At 36.5% G+C, this 27,875-nt stretch overlaps 1 protein-coding gene across 1 annotated transcript; it reads left to right on the forward strand.

Annotated features, from left to right (window-relative positions):
- The first annotated feature begins 187 nt into the window (after positions 1-187).
- On the forward strand, positions 188-27,188 carry LOC129272060 (receptor-type tyrosine-protein phosphatase mu-like). Its single transcript, XM_054909298.2, has 14 exons — positions 188-233; positions 946-982; positions 2,642-2,739; positions 3,678-3,791; positions 4,276-4,427; positions 5,427-5,559; positions 6,309-6,458; positions 7,190-7,289; positions 15,756-15,829; positions 16,516-16,650; positions 17,551-17,685; positions 20,869-21,023; positions 21,843-21,978; positions 26,609-27,188. The coding sequence occupies exons 3-14, from the start codon at positions 2,677-2,679 to the stop codon at positions 26,684-26,686; spliced, it is 1,425 nt and encodes a 474-aa protein (XP_054765273.2). The 5' UTR covers positions 188-233; positions 946-982; positions 2,642-2,676; the 3' UTR covers positions 26,687-27,188.
- Positions 27,189-27,875: the final 687 nt, after the last annotated feature.

A 27,875-nucleotide genomic window follows, 5' to 3' on the forward strand; every position in this document is an offset into this window, starting at 1 on the left:
CCCCCCCCCCCAATATTTTCTTTGGTTGGGCAATCCCCCCCCCCCCTGCCCCCAGGATCAACGCCTCTGCCTCTATCCTACTGAAATTACTTAGGCTTCCAGTTCATTCCCATATTTTGCTTTATATCATCAAGATTGCATTCTTTATCTTTTTAGATGACCACTCTAGAGTCAAATTGCCCCTCCTTGATAACGATCCGCATTCAGACTATATCAATGCGAACTTCATTGACGTGAGTATATATACTAAAATACACATTTCAAATCTATGTATACTGCAAGTTATGTTATTATCTCATGTTTCGTAATGTTTTTCATAAATGTCTTGCTACGATGATTTATATCTCATTAGGTTTTGCGTTATTTATGATTTTCATTTTATCTGCACTTTCTGCTAAACCATCTTATACAAAATGTTACCATTTTTAAAATCATTATTGTTATCAAGTAAGAGCATGATAACGATAAAAAAGAGGATTTATTCAAGCAGACAAAAGCGAATTCCGGCCTGTTATATGTGTGTTTGTGGGTTTGGTATCATGGTATAATAGTATATTTTAAGCATTTCACTCCACCATCATTTCTTCAGTCGTTGGTATATTTTTTGTAGTCTTTTTTAAGCACAAAATGACGTTTTATAGACTGTAATTATTTACCTTGAGTTTATGTTTTTGATTTATTATGAAATCTTTGAAAAAAATAAATTATGTTGAAAAGAATGTGGGTGAGGGTGTGTGTGTGTATAAGAACTAAAATCTACGAAGGAAATCGATCATGATTGCATGTATATTGCATACACTGTGTTTATCCAATAATTTGTGTCACTATTCCTTCTATGTAATTTTCCACTAAAGCTAGACAGGGGTCATATTTTTATCCATGAAATTGATGTAGTTTTATGTATACCGCTTTACTGTTTCATCACACATTTGATTTATTTTACAGGGATACAATTATTCCAGAAAGTACATTGCTGCCCAAGGTAATTATATCATAAATTGCGTTCACAACAAGTACAGGACAAAATTGTACTTTTAAAGGGGAAGTGAACTGTGTGTGGTCTCTCATTGACTGTGTGTTATAAATACATAGTCTTAAAATATACGTTTTTCAGATATCTACAGAGAATAAATTGACCTATTATTGTATTCGTATAGAGAAACGAAAATGTTTTAAGAGGAAAAGTTATTGTTTTTTGCTACTTGGTAACATACTTATTGCGGTATAAATGTATTGAGTAGTCAATAAGCATGATATCATTCAAGTGGGTCTATATTACTAGACTGCACTAGCATTATGCATCAGGAAACTGGCCAGATATGAGTAGTTGAGGACTCGAGATGGCGCTTTTGGTTCGTATCTACTTTAAATTTATCAATGAAAGGTGCAAGAAAACTGAGTATAAGTCTTCTGGTAATACCACAGCAGTAGACTACACAACAGTATTGTCATCAAAATCGATACAAACTTCTCACTTTGTAGTTGTACGGTTATCGTCAAAGCATAACAAATTTCCACCGCGGAAAACTGCCATGAAACAATCCCCAGATGTTACAGTGTAATTTCATGTTTCTGACAATGAGACAAAATATAAATTAAGTTCATCTATACCAGCTAGAAAGAGGAAAGTCTTATTGCAGAAAGGGAACATGTCTTATTGACTGTGATGTAATGATATTCACAGTATTCAGATCTAAATATTTGCAAGGAAAAGGGGATTATAGAATAAAAATATTATTGACCAAAAGTCATAAAGATTTTTTCGTTTGATAGTCACCCCTTCAGTTTCTCTTGTTCTTTTAGACAGGTCCAGTCTCACACCAAAAAGACTGGGCTAAATTTGATGCCTATAATGAAGACGGTGGGCTGAATTACCCCCCTCCCCATCTACTTACATTCTCGGCGCGATTGCAACTAAAATCAACAAGCGCGTTACCCAAGGCATAATCTAGTAAATCTGTACAATCAAATTCTTCCAAAGAGCTCATTACGAATAAATTAGGCTAATTTATGCCTAAAATGAACATTGCTCTAGTTTACTAAGGACTAAAGTACTATATTTATTCACTGACATTTTATAATATTCTGATCAAATGTATTATAAAAAACTTTTTTATCACAATTCTCTGATATATTTTATTATTTTTTGTTAGTTTATGTATTTTTTGTTGTTGTTATTGTGTTTTAATGAAATCGTTGGGGACTTTTTTCTGACCATAAACAAAAAGAGTTTAATCAGTAAAAGTAGTAATAATGAGGCATAAATTAATTTGGCTAGAAACATTATTTGCATTGGATTTGTACACAAATTCACGTTTTTGAGTAAGTTTTGATCTGCATGCACTTACGAAATGTTGTGTAATTTCGGAAACATGTACCTCGCATCGCAAATTTGGTATTAAAATAAAAGTTGCGCTAGACTTGATAGAAAAGGTCAGGAATTGCCGCGACACGATTTTTTTTCGCGTTGCCGATTTATAACGAAAATTTCGAGGGGTCGGGGTGGGGAGGGTGGGGGCTGAATCAGCCCCCAGTCTTATCAGGGTTAATATTGTTTCAAAATTTTATCTTAGCAATATGATAGTATTGCTGAATTTATTATATTGCCTTGAACATGATAACATAAATATTGTACATGCAGGACCCAACGCGGCATCGGTTCAGGATTTCTGGCGAATGGTATGGGAGGAGGACTGTGGGAAGATTGTCATGCTCACCAACTTGATAGAGAATGATAAGGTTATTTTGTCCTATTTTTCATTCGAGAAGTTTTAATTCATCTAATGCATGCATTGAAGTAGAAACAAATCCATTCCATTGCAGTTACGCAATAATCCACAGGAGGAATGTTACTTTGTGTGAGAGGGTTTTTTTATTTATTTATTTCGTTTTATTTATACAGGGTAGCCCCATCAGTAGCCATGTACTGTTTTCCAGGGGGTCCTGTAAACAAATATTTACAATATAACAAACAAGCAAATTACATAAGGAAAAACAAATAGAACATGCAAAATAATCAGAAGTGAATACATGGAAAAAAGATGATGGTACATAAGTACAATGTAGGGAAGTAACGTTAATTCATCTAGATTTCAATCAGCATTACAATACAGGAAAAATACCCCCCCCTACATTTCAATTATTTAAATTCAGGTTAATCAATGTTATTGCTACTCAATGTAAATAGTTCATACGAAAATTTACTAGTGGAAACGAAAATATGCAAATCATCAACTATTTTCCATGAAATTAACAGAGAAACTCATAATTATTTCATATGTGACAATCTTTAACATGACTTGTGTTGCATGTAGTTAAGATACATGTAATTCATACAATATTAAAAAGCCTATATCTGTGCTTCACATACTGATGTCTGCATGTTGCAAAGAGTGAAGGGGCTGTTTCCTGGGTGTGTGGGTGTGTGAGTATTTGTGCACTGGAGTTACGATATGGGGATGTATATTGGTGTTACTGTGTAGTGCATGTGCGTGTGGCGATGAAAGAGTTAGTGAATGTGAGGCTGATATTTGGCACGTGGGTGAGGGTTATATTTTGTGTGTGAGACCATAATTATTATAATGTGCATAATAATTGTAAACCATAGTAATGCTGTAATCTTGATATAATAACATTTTTTATATCGAATTCTGCTGTATATTTCTATATTCTTATAGAAAAAGTGTGAAAAGTACTGGCCAGACAGAAAAATGGTGTATGGAAAGATTGTTGTTGCATTAGATAGTACTGAAGTAGACACACATTACACGGTCAGGAAATATAATCTAAAGGTGAGTATTATTAATTGATATTTGTTGCTGTAAACAAAATATATCTTATCTTCTTTGTTATTTTAGTAGTTTAATGACTTTTGTCACAAAGAAATATTTTCTATTACATGTTACACGAACTTTCTCTCAAAGAATTGCAAAATTCTTGATTGTTCTTAAGATTAAAGTGAGGTGCAAGTCTATAAGTGAAATTAGAAAATCCTCATAAAAGAGACAAAGTTTATGTGCGTTGATGCCTCATTCCAGTCGTTCGATCCATTATGATTTGCATTTTAGAAATCACACAAAAAAAATACATCCGTTCATTTTTGTTTCTACAATCAAAACGAAATGCCACAATTATCATTTGGAGATCTGATAAGATCTGATACGATCACGACCATTACTCTACAATCTATGCTACGGTTTCAACCGTGGCACGAATCGTGAGTGATGGAAACTATTATTAATTCATAGCAAAAATAAAAGTGAATATTATTTGCAGATTGATAATAACATCCGTGAAGTTGTCCAATACCACTATACTTCATGGCCTGACATGGGTGTACCCAAGTACACCACACCTCTTATGAACTTCATCAAGTTAGTCAACCAACACCACACCAGTAGTTCTGGACCAATCGTTGTTCATTGCAGGTAATACTTTCTATACACACTACAAGATTTCAAAGCGGATCCTAACCAAGCTAATGATATGATAATAATAATAATGAAATAATAATAATAGCTGGATTTATTAAGCGCTTTTGCCTGAGGATACAAAGTGCTGCTATTATTACACCTGCTTCAGCTGTGCTGCCATACAGGCGCTGAAGCAATTCAAGGAATTTCTTCCCACCGGGTCCCAATTCACCTCACCTGGGTTGAGTGCAGCACATTGTGGGTAAATATCTTGCTGAAGGAAAACACGCACTGGCTGGGAATTGAACCCACATCCCAGAAGAGAATCATAATTACTGGACCACGACGCCCCCACAATAATTGGTTGTGCTTGCACACGTGGCCAAACACTAATAACTGGTGGTGACCTGTGATCACTTATCATGGGTTTGAGAAGATGGTTCATCAAATGACAAAGATTCATATAAAATATCTTATGAAACATAAGATAAACGTCACTGCGGTCGTTAAACTGTTCCAAAGGGTCAGTTGCGACTGGTCTACAGTACGTCCAATTCATCCATCAACCACCTGGTCTATATTCCATATGACCCATTTTGTCTAATGTCCACAAATATGTGATGCAAGGTCTGATACGTCACCTGCATCTGCGATATGTTGTAAACATGAAGTCCTAAAAAACTTAAACATAAAATGACTATAGTGCTTAAGACAGGTAAAAATTAACATGATTAAAGTAACTGCATGGTAACACATTCCCAATACTATTCCACATATTACATATGATACTATTAGGCTACCCAGGAGATTAAATAATTTTCAGTCACAGATATCTTAAAAAAGTCTGCGCGAATTAGATTTTTATTTTTCCCCTTTTCTTCCTATGAACAATATGACATACATCATGCATAAGAGTCTTGGATTTTAACCTATGTATTTAAAGGTAAACTCTATTTAATGTAGCTCTACTGATCTAAGTAGATCAATAAAGTGCTTTATTTCATCCTTTTACAGTACTGGTGGACGCACAGGAACCTTCATCACACTAGACGCAATGTTGGATCAGGCTGAGGCAGAGAATGCCATAGATGTCTACAATTTCATCACAAGCATGAGGAATAATCGGATTAAGATGGTTCAAGTAGCTGTGAGTCTGACTGACGATGTTAATACAAAATGTCTTGTCTGTTAATTATTCTGCCCATTTTTGGCAAAAGGAAGCAAGTGCAACATCAGTCAAATTTGAGTTAATAATAATAATTATAATGTGACTTGTCAAGCGCAAAATCCATTCTGTAGAGTGCTCAAGGAGCATAATTGTTGTTTCTAAAACACCCTTTGTATGTTGCACATTCAGGCAAAATTTGGTGAAGAAATGATCGTTCTATGGAAAGATATTGAAGAAATATGCTGCTGTTATATTGCATTGATGCCAGTGTAAATGACGAATACACATTGCTCATTTACAACAAATGACACTTTTGTAACTCGCTTCCTTTTGCCAAAGTACGGCAGTTTTTATATTGAGACTGCATCGGAATCAATGTCCCAAAAATACAAAAGGATATATCCGGGGGATATATATGCTAATCATCACAAGTTATTGCTCATCGGTGATTCACAAAATACAGTATCAAGATGTATATTAATAGTAAATAATTAAAGACAAAAGCTCAGGCACTTGCCTACAAGATTGGTATGGGTCTGTCTTGCAGATCCACCCCATGACCTCCAGTTTATGGGTCGTGAACTTTACCACTGAGCCCCCATTCCCGGTTTATGAACAAAGAATTTGGTGATATTCAAATGACAGTCATGTTCACATATCAGTCTTAATAAAATGATTTACTAAAGCTACTACTTGCCCATTTGAAACAATGCCCTGTGTAATTCCAGGAACAATATCAGTTCATCTACAAAGCCTTGTTAGAAACCTTTGTCTGCGGGGATACCAGCATAGCTGAAGAGCTTTACCTCAAGCGATACCCATACCTCCTAACTCCTGATCCTGTTAAAGGATGTACTGTGCTACAAGAGCAATTCCAAGTAAGTTATCTTCGATTTTGTTACCTTACTCATAAATTTATGAGAAAGGTATTTAGAGAAATCAATTACTCTCTTAAAACCTTTTTCCTGTGAATATTATATTTCATTTCATTTTTTTTTTATTTCCATTTATATAATGAGGTACCATTAACAAATATATAGTCAGGATTAAAATGTGATTGAAATCCAATCCAATGATATAGCCTTGTGCAGTTTGAGGGGAGCTAGCTTAACAAAAATTGCTGCATACAGCGATTAAACAAAGATTAGAATCTTCAAAAATTAAAGTTTCGTCTTTTTGCAGTATATTTCATTCCTGGTGCGCTGTTCATAAGTTACGAATGACTTTATATATTACTGTTGGTATTTTTTGTGCTAAAGTATTTACCCCTATGCAGATCAGTTAGCGCTTAAGAACATTTTCCAGCCGTGCGTTAAGTCGTTTGTAATTTAATGAACAGCTTTACTGCACACTTCTCGCATATATTCTACGTTCGCAGTAGCCCATTTTATTCAATCCCAACTTTAAAGAGATACAGACTTAACTAGGTCTAACATAATGCTAAACCATGAACGCTACTAAAAACAAATTTGGACTTTTTTTATCCAAGTTTCATTTTGATGTAAAACAAACGAAAAAATATGTCGAAGTTGAAGGTCTCCGGTGGCCTCTTCGTCACATATGACAAAGGAGTATTTCGTTCTTTTTATATTCTGTTTGTTTCCTGTAGATCCTTCATTTATTTAACACCATTCCAAGGGAAGATGAACAGAAGGATGCCACCAACCCGTTGAATGTCCCTAAGAACAGACACATTGACAAGATACCAAGTTAGTCCTGTTATATCATTTTTTATTTAACCGGTCTATGTTATAGCTCATTACACGTGAGGGGCTGTGATTTATTGTGAATAATTACACACAGTGACTTAACCATAGAATGAAACATGATTTTCATCACAATGTGTTGACATAGTTGCTCTCTCTCTTCCACAGGGTTCATCATTTTAAAAACAAATTTCAAAAGATAATTATATCATATAAATATAAATTCATCTGCATACACATTTTGTTTAATGACCAAAGAATATGAAAACTGAATGTTAAAAATCGTTACTAACATTGGCATAATTTACATAGTTTGAGGCAAGGATTTCAAGGAAAGATTTTACACATTAGAATTAAAAAAAAAAAACATACATGAGATAGGCATATTGTGCAGAAATTGCCTACCCAGAGTGTGAATATAACATTTCATTTCCCCGACGGAGTTATATTTTTTCCCAAGGGATTATATTTTGCCCGAAGCGCGCATCGCTGAGGGAAAATATTCTCCCGAAAGGGAAATCTTGGGAGGGGATTTGAAATGTTGTTTATAAAAAAAATAGACCAGGCAATATCTGTTATATTATATAGTCTTTGTAGATTCGCCATCAGAGACTGCATTCATCACCTTATTTCATGATTAATTCGAAATGCTTACTGTAGCTTTGATCCAATCCAATCAAATGATATAACAGAATTTTTTTGGAAAAATACAGCAAGCGCGGTCTAAATGCAATCGACTCGTAAACACAAGCGCGTATATAAGTAAACTACCTTGGGCCCGTTGCAGAAAGAGTTGCAATCAATCGCAACTCTAAAAATCATGCGCAACTTGATTTTCAACCAATCAACAGCGCGCATTTGGGACTTGCGATTGATTTTTTGACTTGCGTTTAAACGCAACTCTTTCTGCAACGGACCCCTGATCACGCAACTTATTAGCAGTGAGTGACGTCACCTTAGTGAATATAACGTCGCAGTTTATAATGCAACGCAGTTATATTCTCTGAGGCGATGCCAAAACCTAGAATATTACCAATGCGATCCTTGCAGCTATTGTCACGTGATAGCGTATTGACCTATCACTGATTCAAATCTACAAAGCCCCCACCATCAAAAATTGTCCTGAAATATTAAAAACCACTTTTTAATTTCATTTCCTTAAGATTAGTGTTACATACATGTATGTATTTTCTCATTTTAAAATAAGGCTGAGAGCAATCGTTATTACAAAAATACATTTTTATCAACTAATTAATTTCTTTCTAATCATCTGAGCTTAATGTCCTTTGTTTTTTTAATGGAATATGAACTCCATACCTCGTGTTAAAATCCAAAATACCTTTCCACTCTATGATGCTTTGCTTTTTTTTTACTGTTTTATATTTCAGATAAAGATTGATATATATGTGAACAATATATTTTTTTCATTAGAAGGTGCAAAGCTTCAGGAATGATGGGTTATGTGGCTGCATAAACAAGGAGTACTAATATCAAAGCCTGACCTCATTGCATCACAAAGACCTATTGAGGGTAGTTTGCTTCGATGTGAAACTTACGCTGTAATTCAAAGTATGAAAGAAAAGAACCATCTGTTTGAAGAATGTAATTAGCAAAACGTATCCCTCGTAAATTCCAAGACATGAAGCAAACACCCTTTCCATTCATTTCAATTTTGGGTTATTCCACAGACATGACAGAAGTTGTCGAGCAACACCATTCTCCTATAGTAATATAACCCCATCCTGCTAGAAGGAACAAAGTGTGAAATGATCCTCACATTGTTGAATTTGAGCATTTTAACAATGTGCATCACATCTTCATACAGCCCATTGTGTGAACACACTGTGAACAGTCGAACTGTGGAGATTTCCACAGTGTGGACATATCTTCACACTCTTGAATGTGAGCATTTTAACAATGTGAATCACATCTTCATACAGCCCATTGTGTGAACACACTGTGAACAGTCACACTGTGGAGATTTCCACAGTGTGGACATATCTTCACACTGTTGAATGTGAGCATTCTAACAATGTGAATCACATCTTCATACAGCCCATTGTGTGAACACACTGTGGAGATTTCCACAGTGTGGACATATCTTCACACTGTTGAATGTGAGCATTCTAACAGTATGAATCACAATTTTCACATATTCTACTATGTGAACACATTGTGAACAGTCACACTATGGAGGTTTCCATATAGTGTGGAAATATCTTCACACTGTTGAATGTGAGCATTCTAACAATGTGAATCACATCTTCATACAGCCCATTGTGTGAACACACTGAACAGTCACACTGTGGAGATTTCCATAGTGTGGACATATCTTCACACTGTTGAATGTGAGCATTCTAACAATGTGAATCACATCTTCATACAGCCCATTGTGTGAACACACTGAACAGTCACACTGTGGATATTTCCATAGTGTGGACATATCTTCACACTGTTGAATGTGAGCATTCTAACAGTATGAATCACAATTTTCACATAGTCTACTATGTGAACACATTGTGAACAGTCACACTATGGAGGTTTCCATATAGTGTGGAAATATCTTCACACTGTTGAATGTGAGCATTTTAGCAGTGTGAATCTCAATTTTCACATAATCTATTATGTGAACACACTGTGAGCACTCTCACTGTCGACAGTGAGTTTGAGCATTTTAACCATGTAAATGACATCCTCACATAATCGACATGCTGTGGATAGACGCACTGGTGGCCACAGTGTGAACATAACTTAACGCTGTTCAAGTTGACAGTGTGAATCACATAGTCCACTATGTCAACATACTGTGAACAGTCACACTTTCAAGGTAGCCAGAGTGTAAACATATCTTTATACTATTAAATCTGAGCATGTTGAATCTGAATCACATATTCACATAGTCCACTATGTGAACACACTGTGTGACACTACCCTTAATTTCTCGCACGGATATACAAGAGAAAATTAAAGTTTTGGAGAATAATCTTTTTGAACATATGAATCATTTACCTCCAAATTTTCGACTGCACACTTTAGTCTTCTTCAGGGATATACCCCGTCTGGTCTTCACCGGAAGTGACGTAGCGGCGAAAAATTGGGTCATAAACTCTTGAAAGTTTGTATCGGCCCCCATCACGATTCAGCGAAGGTTGGAGCCCATATGTAGATGGCTTCCTTCACTCCTCTCTCAAACCATCTATCCTCTCTCTCTCTAAGATCTCCACCTTGTCGACATCCACGGTATGTCCCTGCAGTTCAATATGATGGTGCTGAGAACGTTCCGACGACAAGGAGCTCGCGTGACGATGCTCGAAAAATCTAGTCTTCAGGGAACATTCAGTATCCCCTCTGTGTGATTCTTTTCACACACCACTCGAAGTTATTCTTGGCAAGGAATCCTATATATTACACCAGTAAAGTTCTTATTTTCAGTCTTGTCTTTGGGGACTACAAGCAGTGGCGTAACAGGCGGGGGGGGGGCAGGGGTGCAAGCTGCCCCCCCCCCCCTGGTGGAGCTCACCGGGAAATAAATATAAAAAAACGGGAAAAAGAAAAAAAAGGGGGGAAGAAAGGAAAGGGAAGGGAAAGAAAAAAGGGGAAGGGGAAAGGGAAAGGAAGAGGGAAAAGAAAACTAAGAAAAAACATAAAAAGGGAAAACGGAAGATAACGGGAAAAGGAAGGAAAAAAGAACAAGTGAGAAAGAACAATTCGCCCCGATATACAAATACATTAACATGATTAGTAAGACAGGGAAATAAATTAAAGATGACAAAAAGGCAAACAAAAGCGGGAAATAAATGCAGAATGAAATTAGCCAGAATCTAAATTGGAAATTAAAGAATAGGGACAAGATAACGTACACTATCGGGCTGCCGAGGATTGAGATAACGAGCGGGAAGAAAATGGATGGTATATAGCATAATGTCGTATGAAAGTCTATCATAAAAGGCTCTGTCCAATCATGGACCTATTACGAAAATTAAGAGTCAAGACCCCGTGCAGTGGGGGCTCTTAATTTGTAACCTTTAATGGGTTCTATAACGGGCCCCTATATGGACCCTTCCTGCATTAAGCTTTACGTTGAAGCACTGGCGTATCGGGGGGTGGTTCCACAGCCAAGGGGAAATAAAAGAAAATAAAGGAGGCAGTGAAATGAGATGAATGAAACAAAATATATGACATGATATTTGCTATAATGATGTAAAAATCTATCACATAATTAGAATTTCATTTTAACAGGCCATTTTTTTTCTGGCTCGCTTCGCTCGCTGGCGACTTTTTACAATTGTTCACACATTTGCTATGGTGTGCCCCTCACAATATTTGGATGATTACGATACACAACTGCATTGAATTCATGTGTTGTGTTAAAGCTATATAAATATACACGCAATTTGATTTAAATAAGTGGCCATCTGTAAGGTTCAAAATGGCTTTGATATCTAGAGTTTCCGGAGCTCTGCCCTGGACCCCACCCATAAAGCACTGTTATATAGATGAGTTTGGACCATGGCCCCCGAAAGTTCTACAACCAAACAAAAAAAATGATGAAAGAAAGGAAAGTGTATTATATTTTTCTAAATATCACGTTAAAATCTATCTTCATGTTAGATTCTCATGAAAAGGTGATTTTTTTTATCTCGCTCGCTTCGCTCGCTCGGGACCTATATTAAGCTACTTCTTGCCAGAAGCGCCATACTCGGCCCCCTAGAGCATATAGAACTTCGCCCTGATGCTCACAATCATAACAAAAATCCTGTTCACCGTGGCGTACAAAAAAAGAGAGAAAAAAGGAAAGAGAGGAGGGTGAAATATGATAGCATCTTTTTAACATTATGTCAAAATCTATCACAAAATTTGATTTTTGCAATAAAAATGTCAAAATTTTTTGCTCGCTCGCTCGCTTATATATAGATATATTTCCCCTATACGCCATATCGCGCCCTCAAAATTTTTGCCTTATGACGCCATTGCCTGTTCCATGATATGACCGGGAAATTTTTGGCTCTTGCCCCCCCCCCCCCCCCCCCTGGCCACCGACCCCTGTTACGCCGCTGACTACAAGGAACTGTTTCAAAGTTCTAGTTGGTTTGAAGCACACTCTAAATCCATGTTTACGAAAGTTCCGTTTTAGCGCGAGATAGACCCTTGATGTATGGCAGAACGACTTATCTTTTCATAGTTGATGACGTTCTAACTGAAGACTTTTTGTTGATCGTCGAGTTGCGAACTCTATCAATAACCCAATTGGGATAAACACACTTCGAAAGAGCCTTAGAGACAGTTGTCTTCTCTACAACGATTTCTTATTGTTCCGTGACTACTGTTTCCGCTCGATGGAACAAAGTGTGGATCACACCTATAATTTCTAATATCTCTAGAGTGCCTTATCAAAATCCATAATATCTCACTCGTAATCAAAAAGAGATAGGGAGAAAATTGGCCCCCTTTACAACACCCTCATCCTATATTAAATCTGTACAGAATCCATTTAACATTACATAAGAAGACGAATTGTCGTAGAAAAGGTAGTTCCAATACGATAAAGTTCGTCACTATTTCACGATGGTTAAGATACTATAGTCTGTAAGTATTAAGAGTGTTGACGAGTGCGTTGACACATTGTGTAGCATTGTTTAAAAACGTGTTCCAATTAATTGCAATGGAATGACCATGTGAATGCAGTGTGGCCAGAGTGTGAAACAGTGTGGTCACACTGTGTGACTTTTTGGGATATATTGCTGTGCTACTCATGTTAATGGCTCTTTATGGTTGTTAATTCTATTACCTTATAAAATTTGGATATGATTATACACATTCTATCTGAATTTCTGTTAGAAAATAGTTTTCTTAAAGGGGAATCCAGCCTTGGCTATAAAATGTTGTGTTGGGAAGCAGAAAAATAAATTAAACAGAATGGTGAAAGTTTGAAAGAAATTCGGACAAGCGATAAGAAAGTTATAGCTGCTTTAAAATTGAGATCACTAATAATATGTAGATTTCAAATTGGCAACTGGGTAAGTAAATTTTGACAAAGGGCAAGGACAACTTTCCCATAGGCCATTTAATTTATTATCAGGGATTTGTGGTTTTCTCCTAAGTACCCATTCCCCTGGGGCAGTAATCTAAATATAACCCAGGTAGTATATTGTTTTATGTCCTCTTGAAAGAAAAATATAATTTGAAATAAAACTTTTGGGAAAAAGACATTTTAGCCATAATATGTACATAATAGGTACATGGAATAGTAGTCCTTGCCTTACATCACTATGACATCCCTTATGCGGCCAATTTGAAGTATCCATGGGTATAGTGATTACCAATATTTACAACTTTTAAAAAATCATAATTTTCTTGTTTGTCCAATATTGTTCAAACTTTCACCTATCGATTTGTCTGATTTTTCTTTTCCTTATAAAAACAAGTTTTTATTTGGGTTGGATTCCCCTTTAAAGGAGAATGAAACCCTTAAAACGGATTGTATCCATATCAAATAAAATCAAAATCAAATTTAAAGGATAATTCCATTAATGATAAGAAAATTAAGAGTATCCTGTCATTGATGTCACACATTAATTCAGTGCCGGTACATACTGTGTTTATGGAGTGGATTGTGTTGACTAGATTAACACACAGTGTTGATTATGTGTTCTTTCTGACGGGGAAAAGAGAGATAAAATAGAAGAAATAATTAAGAAAAGTATTAAGAATGGGAGGTCTTCGTTTAAGAATTTATAACACTCCTATATTTCGATTGAGAAAAAAATATGACCCCGCCTTTACTTGGGGTCTTTTTGCCCCCCCCCCCCCCCCATCAATGCACCCCTCCCCTGTATGCGTTCATAACTTATTTCTCTTCGTAAACAAGACATATATCTCAGTATGACCGAATGCCTGTCAGGAATCCACTTTCATAGTAAACATTGTTGATTTTTTTTTGTAAAATTGATTAATCGTCGAAGATATAATTATTGTAATAAGACATTTAACCTGTTTTTGAATTAAGTTGATTATTTCTGCTGACATGTTAATGTGTGATATTTGCCATCTCATTGTAAATTTAATTTCCTTTGTATTCGTTTGTTCAAGTTCAAGTTTATTTATTCAAAACCAAACAAACATCACATCATAATCAGAATGGATATACATACAATGTAAATGAGTACATAAACATACATCAATTAGATTATAGCATAGACGAATTGGTTTTAGGACCCCTTTAAAAGCAAAGCTTGTGAGTAGGGCCCTGAAATACTTATGATTATTAACATACAACATAGGATATATACTAATCTACAAGATACAAAAGGAGAGACAAAAAAAATATATATAAGGTTAAGATGCTAAAAATAGAATGGAAACTGTTACAGACACACATATATACACACACACACACACCCACACACAACCACATTCACCCACATATGCACATACTAAACATAAATTCTGAGTAGGTCATCAACTTAAATGCAAATACATCAACTTAAAATACATATTGAAGGAAAATAATCATAATCTGTCAAGAAAGTAAGTTTTGGATAATCTTTTGATCATGAAAAGAGTTTTACTATTTTTTATATCAACAGGTAAATTGTTCCACTCTTTAATACATGATATATGAAAGGAGGTCAGAGTGACATTTGTTCTCGCAAATGGCTGACGAATAAGATCGTTTTGACGTGTATTATAAATATGTATTTGTGAATTCTGAAGAAATAATTTTTTTAAAGTACATTCTTGGGGTATCGATTGTAGTTTGAACATGAACAATGCACAATTGAACGACACAAGTTCACTATAAGTGGTAGCATTTTCAGACGAAGAAATAACGGAGTACTTGGATGTCTATAATTAGAATTTGTTATAAGTCGTATCGCCCTTTTCTGCAATACTCTCAATTTATCAAGATAAGACTTAAAAGTGTTTCCCCAGGCAACATTACAATATGTCAGATAAGGTAGAACAATACTATTGTATATTGTTATCAGTATCATTTCAGGTAAAATTGATTTTAACCTATAAATAACACCTACACTGCGAGACACCTTTGTGCAGACAGCATCTAGATGATTTTTCCAGGATAGGTGCTCATCGATATATAACCCAAGAAACAAAATATTTGCACTTGGTTCAACATCATGACCCCCTATATGAAGACAAGTTATGTTTGTGTTTGTTATCCACCAGCGAAAGGAAAATTTGCCGGTGGATGGTAATTAAGTTCAATGATTCATTCAATCATTTGTTAAATTGGCAAGCAAGTAACTTTATTCTTCAAAGAATCATTTTTTACAACGATACGCGACAAAGTAAATGAACCAACAAACAAAGCATGTAAAACAAAATGAGCAAACATTCAGTGTCTTGTAACTGCTGATGTTTTTTTTCTCGAAATATAAGGTCTACATGGTCTAGCTTAGAAATAAACAGTTGTAACAGTACACACATTATTTTCTTGTTTTTTATCAGTGGACAAACATCGACCGTTTCTTATTACAGAGGTGGAGGATGGTAGTAACTATATAAACGCATCTTTCCTTCCAGTAAGTTTATGACTTAAATTGATCTGTCAAGTTTGTTCACGGACCCAATTATGTCACCAATTGTCATCATTATTTCAAACCAAAATCAAGGCAGTTTGCAAAGAAGTCTGCGCTATTCATTCGGGATAATGAATTTTGTGAACGTTATAAGATCAGCTTTTATTATTCAAAATGTGGTCTCAAAAGATGCGCAAGACTTGAGGGTAAAGGTCGGCGAGCGGAACGATAAAAAAATCATAAACCATCACCAATATAGCTGCATAAATCCTTAACAGTAGAGGTTCAATGCATCAGCTAATTTGACTCTAAAACCATTCTTACACTGTCTTAACTGTTTGTGAAAGATGAATAAGTTAGTTTTCTTCGCCATCAAAAACTTAAAATGAGCACTGTAAATATAAGGAACATAATATGTAAACAAAAAAGTTAAATACAGGCCGATGAGAATTAGGCTAAATGGATATCAGACCACGTGTAGTGTAGACCAATCAACAGTTATACAAAATTAATAATAGACCGAATGTGTTTAGTCCATGTGGTATTTTACTATCTAGGAATTAGAACAACTTTTGGTAGACCGTATGAATATCAATTGTTTCCTTTAATTCTTTTACAGCAAATTCAATTTTGATTCACTGTCTTAGATAATTGTTATGATACAACAAATAAATCTTGCACTTGTATAGGGATACACCAAGAAGGACATGTTCATTGGTACCCAGACCCCTCTCCCAGATACTGTTGCTGACTTCTGGCGATTGATCTTTGATTACAAGATTTCTACCATTGTCATGCTCAATGGTATGGCCTCAGAGGATCAGGTACGTATCATCACATAGGCCTACTCGAGATAATAAGCCCTAGGCCAATATGCAGTTAGCTAGTTAACAAGTTTTCTAATTTTTAGGATAAGCTCAAACACTTTTCAAATGGGTGTTGCGTAAGCTTTCCTGACATGATATTAGGTGGTTGTCACAATTCTAGGATAGAAACGAGGACGAGGCATAGACCCGGTGACTAGAATAGCACGTCATTGATCAAACTTGGAAATCGTCTGTTTCATTGTCCACATTTGGAACATTGGCTATCCGGGTTGCCATGGCAACTGCCAGATACCAACCAGTGGGAACAGTTTGTTGCTCTTCAGTAGATGTTGAAAGATTTTTTTTTAATGTTTGAATAGTCATCAGATCACAATTATGTGAGTGAATTTAAAAGGCTATCTCAAATGACCTCATTCATACGCAGAATGCCATTACAAAATGCTCTGTTCTTTGGTAAACTTATTTCCAATTGTTGGGATATTTGTCAGGTAAAATAGGTAAAGAGCTACATTTCAGTAAGTTTTCAGCTTGGTATATTTCCCTTTCAAATACATTTTGATGTATAATTAATGACCATATTCACAACATTCACATTGAAATGTAAAAAAAGTATGTGTTTTGTAGTGTAAGACATACTTTGGTCGATGAAGGCTTAGGTCATAATTTCATTTACTTATGAAATACAATTGAAATGCAATAAAATGCAAGGTGGAGATTTACATGTATTTTATCATGGACGTTTTGTTTGATTTAATATTTTCCAGGATATTAGCATAGGCCTAAGATATTTGATATAAAGATCCACCTATTTTATATGAGTTAATGTATATTTTCAGATACATATAAGCCTGTTATTTATGAATAAACTTCGGATTAAAATCTATTTTCTTTCTCTAGTCAATGGCGAAATACTGGCCAGACGCATCTCAAAGTGAAGTCACATACGGTCCTTTCATTATCACATTCGTCAATGAGAAACATTATGATGGATTATCATGTAGGTCTATGGAACTTCAAAACACTTCATCCAAGGTAGGTAGCCCCATACTAGCTCGAATTTCCACAGATTTTATATTTACGATGTGTTATTAGCGTGCTTTAGACCTGCGACGGGAGAAATCACTGACGGTAAATTGGGGCGAAAAACGATCTGCGCATGCGGAACTCCTAAAAGTCTCTCCGAACCGCGTAATCCGAGACCGTCATCGAGCAAAATAGCGTCCGCTCCGATCTGCAACGCAGAGCGGCAATTTCTGTGCACTAGACCCACGTCGTATCAGGACAACTACCCCTTGGAAAATTACCTGTGGACAACTATCCATGGACAATTACCCCACAAGGACAATTGCCCCCGAGGACAATTACCCCCGGACAATCACCCCCAGACAATTACCCCCCTGGACAATTACCCCCCTGGACAATTACCCCCCTGGACAATTGCCCCCAGACAATTACCCCCCTGGACAATTGCCCCCAGACAATTACCCCCGGACAATTACCCCCGGACAATTACCCCCCCTGGACAATTACCCCCCCCCCCCGACAATTACCCCCCTGGACAATTACCCCCATGGACAATTGCCCCCAGACAATTACCCCCGGACAATTACCCCCGGACAATTACCCCCAGGAACAATTACCCCCAGGAACAATTACCCCCCCCCCCCCGGGGAAGAAATACTCAAGGTATCAAGTATGTTGGAATCAAACCAACGCCATAAGCTGTTAAAAGTGAGCTCCATCTGCAGATATGCGAAGCCAAACTGGAGGTTTTGGGCGCAAGCAACCCCCCCCCCCATTATTATGCCGTAGAAGGCGCCGCTGAACAAAAAAAAGGAAGAAAAGGGGATGAAAAGAAAGAAAAATAGGAAAAAGCAAGGAAAAAAAAGAAGAAAATGGGAGAGAGAGAGAGAGAGAGGATAGGTGAAAGAGCAATATAAAAGAGAAAGAGAAAGTTATTAAGATAAGATAAAGTAGAAAATATTTCGAAAACCTGTGCCACCGGCCAAGACTTAGTAAGGGTCCAGCTTGGCTTCTAACATCGATACCAGAGAGGAGGGGGATTTCCGGGGGGAATTGTCCTAGGGTATATGTCCAGAGGGTAAAATTCCTCGGGGGTAGTTTTCCTCAGGGGGTAATTGTCCGGGAATAATTTGTCCGGGAGTAGTTGTCCTGGCGGTAATTGTCCTACAACCCTCTGACGTAACGTAAGGCGCCGTACCTGTCGATAGCGCGAACGAAAAGGCTTTAAATAAGAACAGAATGGAAACGTAGCTCGAGTATGGTATGGCCACGGTCTGTTGACTTCCCGGTACCGAGTGCTCCCCGTCGCAGATCGAATGCACACTAATGATGTATAATGCAGGGATTTTCAATTATGTTTGTATGGTTTTGCTAGAACATACACTGTCATGTTAGATAGTTGCGCTGTAGGGCCAACAGATTTCGAATAACATATGTGACACTTCATGACTTCAACAAAACTTATTTAGAAACCGCGACACTAGGGTACCTAAGGGGGGGCAGGGGGGCAGACTGCCCCCCCCCCCCTGACGAGTCACAACTCATGCAGGGGACGTACCCCTGCCCCCCTGATGAGTCACAACTGATCCAGGGGACGTTCCCCCCCCCCTTTGAGAAGCAAAATCAAAAATTTGTAATGTAAATATGCAAAGAAAACCGACGTGTGCCCCCTCTTTTGAACTTGAAGACTTTTTTTTTGCTTGTCATTTTTTTTCTGGTACGATTTTTTTTTGTGCTTGTCAATTTTTTTCTGGTACGAAATCCTTTATTATTTGTGGTTGAAGACCTTTTTTTTTCTTTTTTGCTTGCCAAATTTTTTCGCGGACGAAATATCCTCCAACAAAAAATTGGCCCCCCTTTTGGAAAATCCTGGGTACGCCGCTGAACCGCGAAATCGTGCTTCATTCCCTCTTTATGGAATTTAATTAATAATCTTTGTATGTATTCCTGTTACAGCTGTTCCATACTATGTAATCATTGTAATCACTTTGAATTTTCTGTTGGGAATGAATGAATTCAAAATCAGTGACATTATGAATTATTTTTACATAGTTTTCATTTTTTGTTGTATTCAATTCAATTCAATTCAATTCATTTATTCTTTTCCATTAAAAAACAACAAAATATGTACATTTGAAATACACATGTATATACAAAAATAGATCAAATACATAAGCATAGTAAATTAATATTGTAAGTAATAAAAATAAATGGAAAATGGAACACCTGTAGAAAGCTTTTTTAAAAAAGCTTGTAAATGGCAGGAGTCCAAAAGTTAACAAAATACAAATATAATAATGATAACAATATTAGATGGCGCATGTATTTGAATTCAACGTCTTGCCCCCCTATCCCACCTGCCCCCACCCCCCTATCACCACCTGCCCCCTGTCCCCAATCCCCTATCCCACCCCCCCTACCCCCATCTCTCTCTCAGGTAGAATTCAAAATTAATATAGGCTAAAATCTAAATTGAATAAAATTAATATGACAACAAATAAACTTTAAGATTTTTTTTGAAAGTATTCAAAAAGACATTCTCCGTAATCGTATGTATTTGTTAAAGGAGAATGAAACCTTAATAACAAGATAGCTTGTGTGAAAACAGAAAAATCAAAGAAACAGATCAACGAAAGTTTGAGAAAAATTGGACAAATAATGAGAAGTTTATGAGCATTTGAATATTGCGATCACTAATGCTATGGAGATCCTCACATTAGCAATGTGACAAAGATGTGTGATGTCACCTGTGAACAACTTTCCCCATTACTTAAGTATTTATTTCACTTAAATTGCCTCTTTTATAAAATCTATCAGTAGATCATATGTTCTTTCTATAGGAAGAATGTAATACAGATTTTTAAAGAATGCATCATGGATAAAGAGTTTGTATCACCATAAGAAAAAGAAAGAAGAGACATTTTGGGGGTATTTTATAGTCCATCAAAGGGAAAGTTGTTCACATGTGACATCACACATCCTTGTCGCATTGCCAATGGGAGGATCTGCATAGCATTAGCTATTGCAATATTCATATGCTCATAACTTCCTCATTGTTTGTCCGATTTTTTTCAAACTTTCGTTGATCTCTTTCTTTGATTTTTCTGTTTCGACACAAGCTTACTTATTCCAAAGGTTTCATTCCCCTTTAAGTTTTTAGGGTGTAATTATTCTCATGATTGTCCATTGCAGTCTCTAGTTCACACTGTGTACCAACTCCAGCTTACGACATGGCCGATGGCATCTGAAGTATGTGCTTCTGCAATCTCTTTCATGGAGCTTCATCGTAGGGCAACGGCATGGAATGACACCAATGCTGAGGATGCACCAATCCTAGTTCATTGCACGTAAGGACATAGTGTGTTCGGTGGCTATCAATAAGTTTTGTTTTTAATGGGAGACAACAAAACCGAGAAAGGAACTACATGTGAGAGTGAGATACTGATAAAAGAAAAAAGAAATAAGCTCCCTAACAGGCTTACACCGGGAAAAATTATTACATGTGAAAATTCTATTACATAGGGCCTATATTGTCTACAATCATTGACTTCTTGATTAAATGTATGAGAATGTGGACACACCAGTGGCAAGCGCATTATTTTGTCACTTCGACTTAAGTTGCCATCCGAAGAAAATTCACTATAAGTGATAGGCCAAATTATAGGCAAGTTACATGCATGGAATGGTCTTGTCTTGTTATACACAAATAATTATGTCACTAAAAAGTCTTATAGATGTCATGGAAAAGCGAAAATGCAATTTTAGAGACCCTTCTCAGGCCTCTGAATACAGTTAAAGCGTGGTCAGAAACAGTCTCATTGATGACGTCACACAATACACCACCGACTTACCCACGCGTATGCATGCATCCACTCCCCTTGCTGATTTGTTTTCCTTCAGAATTTTACCTTTTTTCCATCTAATTGGATATTCGATTCCTGGTTTCGACATCTTCAAATACTGTAAGGAGCAGTAGTTGTGTTCTTTTACCCATATTTATTGAAGTAAATGCATAAACTGTAAAGACCGAGTCCAATTGGTCATGACAATACAGGTGATTTTGCACTAGTGCAGCTGGTGCACTGTCCGTGGCACTGCAATGGATCCGCAAGTTTTATTACCGCATGGTAATATTTCAATCTCCATGGTTCTGTCAATTGCTTTAGGGATGGTGAAGGGGCTACAGGGACATTCTGTGCTCTCTCGTCTGTCTTGGAGCGACTGAAGGTTGAGAAACTGATTGACGTCTTTGAAGAATGTAAGGCACTGAGGGCAATTCGACCTGGCGCAGTTGCAACGTTGGTAAGAGATTGGCGTACCCATTCAATTCTTCACTTTGATATTTGCATGTTTTGCTTTCGGAATTTTTTTTTTTTGGGGGGGCTTCAATGTGGCAGTGTGTCAATGCATCACGTGTGTCTATTTTTACGGACGCTCCTATATTTCGAAAAGTAATCGATATCTTGACAATGTTATTTCACTATCACCTGCTCTGAACTGGAATATGATGTAGTTTTCTTTAAATTTGCTACGTCAGTAAATTTTGAAAATACTACCAAACTACCATCAACGTTGCAGGTGCATGTAAAGAAATAGCACATCAATGATCTGGAGCTCATCCGGCATCTCACAACGAAATTTAACACAATTTTAATTTCAGCCCAGTTGACACTAGTGAATTATATTGGTGACATAAATTGAGGAAATAGAATTGAAATTGATGAAGAAATGACATAGAAGCATTTTTAATGATCTATGAATAAATTTCATATAAATTAAGCATAAATAATTTTCTGGTCAAAATTTCTAAAACTCTGTGTACATGGTGTAGAACCTTGGTGAACCTCATGTAGCTCTCAGATGGAACAAAAATAATGAAAATCAATCAACAAATAAATAAGTATTTGTTGTGAGTTTTGAAAATATATGAATAAATAAGAATATTTAATGAGTTTCAAATTCTGTGTTGAAATTTTGTATCACCACCTCAGGCTATCATATAAAGCAACAAAATTGAAATTGATCAACAAATGAAGAAGAAAAAACATTTTTTTGTGATTTATGAATAAATTTTGCATAAGTAAGCATTAATATTTTTCTACCGAAAATTTCGAAATTCTTTGTAATAGTTTGGTGAACCTCATAAAGTTCTACCAGATGGAAGAAAAAAAATCAAAATCGGTCAACAATTACGAAGAAGCATTTCATGTGAATTTGTAAAAATATGCATGAATTAGCATATTTAATGAGTTTCAAAATTCTGTGTAGAACTTTTGAATCCCCCAACCTAATGCTATCAAATAAAGCAAACAGAATTGAAATCAGACTTGAAATGACGAAGAAGCATTTTTAAATTCAGTCAACAAATAAAGTGATTTATGAATTTCGCATAAATTAGCATAAATAATTTTCTTCTCCAAATTTAAAAATTCTGTGTAGAAGTTTGGTGAACCTCATGAAGATCTAAAAGATGAAAGAAAAAAAATCAAAATCAGTCAACAAATAAAGAAGAAGCATTTTATGTGAATTTTTAGAAATATGCATAAATTAATGTCGCATAAATTAGCATAAAAATTGTTCTAGTCAAAATTTCAAAATTCTGTGTGGAAGTTTGGTAAATCCCATTAAGCACTACCAGATATAAGCAAAAAATTCAAAATCGGTCGACAAATAAAGAAGAAGAAGCATTTTTTGTGAATTTTGAAAAATGCGCATAAATTAGCATATTTAATGAGTTTCAAAATTCTGTGTAGAAGTTTTGAATCCCCCACCTAGTACTATCATATAAAGCAAGCAGAAATGAAATCGGACTTGAAATGGCGAAGAAGAAGCATTGTGGACGGACGACTGCTCCAGTCATGACCCAATACGCGCCATCGAATGAAAAGGAATTATGACATGGCGATACCGGCGAAAGCTTTTGACCAACTTATTTCGGATTGAAGGTATTGCTGTCTGAGGGATCTTGCCAGTTCGGGAGTAAAATGTGAGCGCTTGATGGAAAACAACCTTCATAATACTTATCTGAACAGCGCATGAAATTTTGACACCCCATCATGATGATCATTCCGGTGATCATTGCACTGAACCTGAATATGTTTTTTTTTTTAAATTCAATGTCATTTATTGGGAAAACGGCAACGTTTTATAGTCCCCCTACCCCCTAAATTTGAGGTGGGGGACGGACCCCCTAAAATTTATGTTGGTTACCTTTTTTTTACCTGTGCATAAGGGTAATAAAATATTACTGAATATCCTGCCTGAGTTCTAAGTGACATGACCAAGGTCAGAGGTCATTTAGGGTCATTGAACTTTGGCAAAGTTGGGGGTATTTGTTGAATTATCATCATAACTTTAAAAGTTTATGAATCTGATTCATAAAATTTAGACATAAGAGTAATCAGGTATCACTAAACATCCTGTGCGAGTTTCAGGTCTCATGACTTAGGTCAATGGCCATTTCAGGTCAGTGAACCTTGGCCATTTTGGGGGTATTTGTTGAATTACCATCATAACTCTGACATTGTATTGGTTTAGTTCATAAAACGTGGGAATAAGAGTATTCAAGTATCACTGAACATTCTGTGCAAATTTCAGGTCACATGACCAAGGTCAAAGGTCATTAAGGTCAATGAACTTTGGCCATGTTGGAGGTAATTATTAAACTGCTGTCATAACTTTCAGTGTTTATGGATATAGTTTCTGAATTGTGAACAGGGGTAATCAAGTATCACTGACAAGTCTTAGGTCACATGGTCAAGGTCAAATGTCATTCAGGGTCAATGAACGTAGTATTGTATCATTATATGAATGGTGTTTTTTGTGAATAATTATTTCATGGTAGTTTTCAAAGTCAGCACTGCTGCTATATTGAATCACGTAATGCAGGTGAGACTAGCGATTTTTCGCAAACCTCTAGGACGCGACATTAGGGTCCGGTAACACAAAACTTAACGATTAATCACAGACTCGATTTTTAAGATTGATTGTACATCATAGTCAATAGAATCGAACGTAGGAAACTGTTCTACAATCATTAATAGCTAAGCTTTGTGTTACAGGCCCTATAGATCTGCTTTCCGTGTGCAAAATTCTTTCATGCGACACCATGCATGCCATTCCAAAATGTTAAAATTCCGCTCCACTTGTTTCTTGTGTGTGCTACCATTTTTGTCTCGCCTGCATAGCAGAGCGAGACTATAGGCGCCGCTTTTCCGACGGCGGCGACGGCGGTGTCGTCAACATCGAAATCTTAACCAAGGTTAGGTTTTTGAAATGTCATCAAATCTTAGAAAGTATATGGACCTAGTTCATGAAACTTGGACATAAGGGTAATCAAGTATTACTGAACATTCTGTTTGTGTTTCAGGTCACATTACCAAGGTCAAAGGTAATTTAGGGTCAATGGATTTAGACCATGTTGGCGGAATCATTATCGAAATCTTAACCAAGGTTAAGTTTTTGAAACGTTGTCATCAAAAGTATATAGACCTAGTTCATAAAACGTAGACATATGGGTAATAGTGTATCACGAAATATCCTGCCTGAGTTTCACGTCACATGATTAAGGTCACTTAGGGTCAACAAACTTTGGCCATGTTGGGGTTATTGGGGAATTGTCATCATAACTTTTAAAGTTTATGGATCTAGTTCATGGAACTTGGATAGAAGAGCAACCATGTATCCCTGAATATCATGTGCGAGTTTCAGGTTACATGACCAAGGTCAAAGGTCACCTAGGGTCAACGAACTTTGGCCATATTGGGAGTATTTGAGGAATTGTAATCATAACTTTGAAATTTTATGGATCTAGTTCATGAAACTTGGACATAAGAGCAATCAAGTATCCTTGAACATCCTGTGCTAATTTCACGTCACATTATTAAGGTCAAAGGTCACTTAGGGTCAACAAACTCTAGCCATGTTGGGGTTATTTGAGGAACTGTCATCATAACTTTAAAAGATTATGGATCATGAAACTTGGACATAAGAGCAACCATGTATCCTTGAACATCCTGTGCTAATTTCAGGTCACATGACCAAGGTCAAAGATCATTTAGGGTCAACAAACTTTGGTAATGTTGGGGGTATTTGTTGAATTGTCGTCATAACTTTAAAAGTCTATGGATTTAGTTCATGAAACTTGGGCATAAGAGGAGCAATGTATCCCTGAATACCCTGTGTGTGTTTCAGGAACATGGCCAAGGTCAAATTGTCATTTAAAGGTCAATGAACTCTGGCCGTGTTGGGAGTATATGTTGAATTGGCTTCATAACTTAGGAAGTTTATGGTACTTGCTCATGAAACATCGACATAAGGGTAATCAAGTATGAATGATAGTTTTGCACAATCCTTAGGTCACATGATCATGGTCAAATGTCATTTTGTTTCAATGGACATACTATTTTATTATCTTATTGATGTTTTCTTCTGTGAATAATTATTCATTAGCTGTTTTTCAAAGGAAGCACTGCTGCTATATCGAATTGCGTAATGCAGGCGAGATTGCCAGAGGCGTTCCTCTTGTTTTTTTTTATTTAGACCAGATGCAGGCACTCTGTTTTAAGCGACTTGCAGACTCAAATAATAGTATCATTTAACTTGTCTATGCCAGCATTCTAATTGATATTGTTATCAAGATATTCGTCACTATTTAAACCATGAAACAAACAAGACAAGATACAAGATAATTTACTGTCCATGTGATGAGTGCAGGCATTACATAGAAAATTTGCTTCCAGTGGCTTTCAAATAGATATAATAAATAATAAAATGCAATCATCTTATTAATTTTAATTTTAGACCATGTAACCATTTTATATATCCAATGCAAAGGGAAGCTATGCCTATTGATTTTAATTGTTCCATGCACTTTGAAGGCTTGTAACTCATGTATGACTTTTGCCAATTTGATTTATGTTCCCTTTTCCAGGCTCAATATAAGTTCATCCATAACGTTATCCAACTAACTTTGGAATCTAAGGGCATCTACGAAAACTGTCGTGAATGAATCCGGACCTCATTTAGACATCATCGTCGTCATCGTCTTCATCAATAATTGAAACATGCAGGGTCACAGCAGATCTTTTTCCTGTAATTGTAATATTGGTGGACAATATCTTTGAGGGACAAAATTTCCAGTTGAGCTTTAACTCTCATGTTGTTTCCAATTGCATGGGTATATTTATAGAGTACCGAAGCAATCAGTTGCCATGGTGTCATGGCGGCCTGGTTCTAAACAAATTAACCCGCCGAATGAAAGCGAGTGTTTATCTTAGAAGAAAATGGCTGCTATCGGAATTTGATAGCTTGCAACCTATTTTTCAGACGAGCCAAAGTCATACAAATGTGTACAGACGATCGTCAGCTGCGACTCTGTTCAGAACCAGCCCGCCATGACACCATGGCAACTGACGTCACACTTCGGTACTTTATTGTATTGGCTATCATTTCATCAACTTATTGACATACCAACAAGCAGTGGCGTAACTACGGGGGGCATGGGGGGCACGTGCCCCCCCCCCCCAATTGGCTGGCCAAAAAAAAAACGGAGAAAGGGAGAAAAAGAGGGAGAAAGGGAGAGAAAGGATTGATGAGATACCTGCTCTTCATGAAATCCTAAAATCAGTCCTTAAAATGTCCCTTTTTCTGATCTGAATATAAAAAATTTTCAGCTTGCGCTTCGCGCTCGCATCATTTGGTTAGTGAAATACGCATGGTCTTTGTGAATTCCTACCAGCAGGCCTTAGAATGCCCCTCTATAGGTCTGAATTTCCTGTATTTAGATGTAATTCTAACAAAATCAGCATGCGCTTGGCACTCGCATTAGATGATTATGGTGAGATATGTGTACTCTTAATGGATTCCTCATAAAATAGTCCTTATCATATCCCTGTTTGGGGTCAATATATACAAAAATTTCAGCTCGCGATTCGCGCTCGCATCATTTGGTTAGTGAAATACGTATGATCTTCGTGAATTCCTACAAACAAGCCTTAAAATGTCCCTCTTCAGATCTGAATTTTCTAAATTTTCAGCTCACGCTTCGCGCTCGCAATATTTGATGAGTGAGATACGTATGCTCATCACGATTACAATGTCTATAAGTGCTTCATGTGTTTAGATGTATATTATTCTAACAAAATCAGCAAACGCTTGGCACTCGCATTAGATGACTATGGTGAGATATGTATACTCTT

Source organism: Lytechinus pictus, chromosome 11 (genome assembly GCF_037042905.1).
Source record: "Lytechinus pictus isolate F3 Inbred chromosome 11, Lp3.0, whole genome shotgun sequence".
NCBI classification, from domain to species: domain Eukaryota; kingdom Metazoa; phylum Echinodermata; class Echinoidea; order Temnopleuroida; family Toxopneustidae; genus Lytechinus; species Lytechinus pictus.

Excerpts from the sequence above, each read along its gene's own strand:
- LOC129272060 (XM_054909298.2), top strand. The coding sequence starts at position 2,677 with ATGGTATGGGAGGAGGACTGTGGGAAGATTGTCATGCTCACCAACTTG. Across the intron at positions 16,651-17,550 it reads GTATGGCCTCAGAGGATCAG|TCAATGGCGAAATACTGGCC; the intron begins GTACGTATCATC and ends TTCTTTCTCTAG. Across the intron at positions 21,024-21,842 it reads CCAATCCTAGTTCATTGCAC|GGATGGTGAAGGGGCTACAG; the intron begins GTAAGGACATAG and ends CAATTGCTTTAG.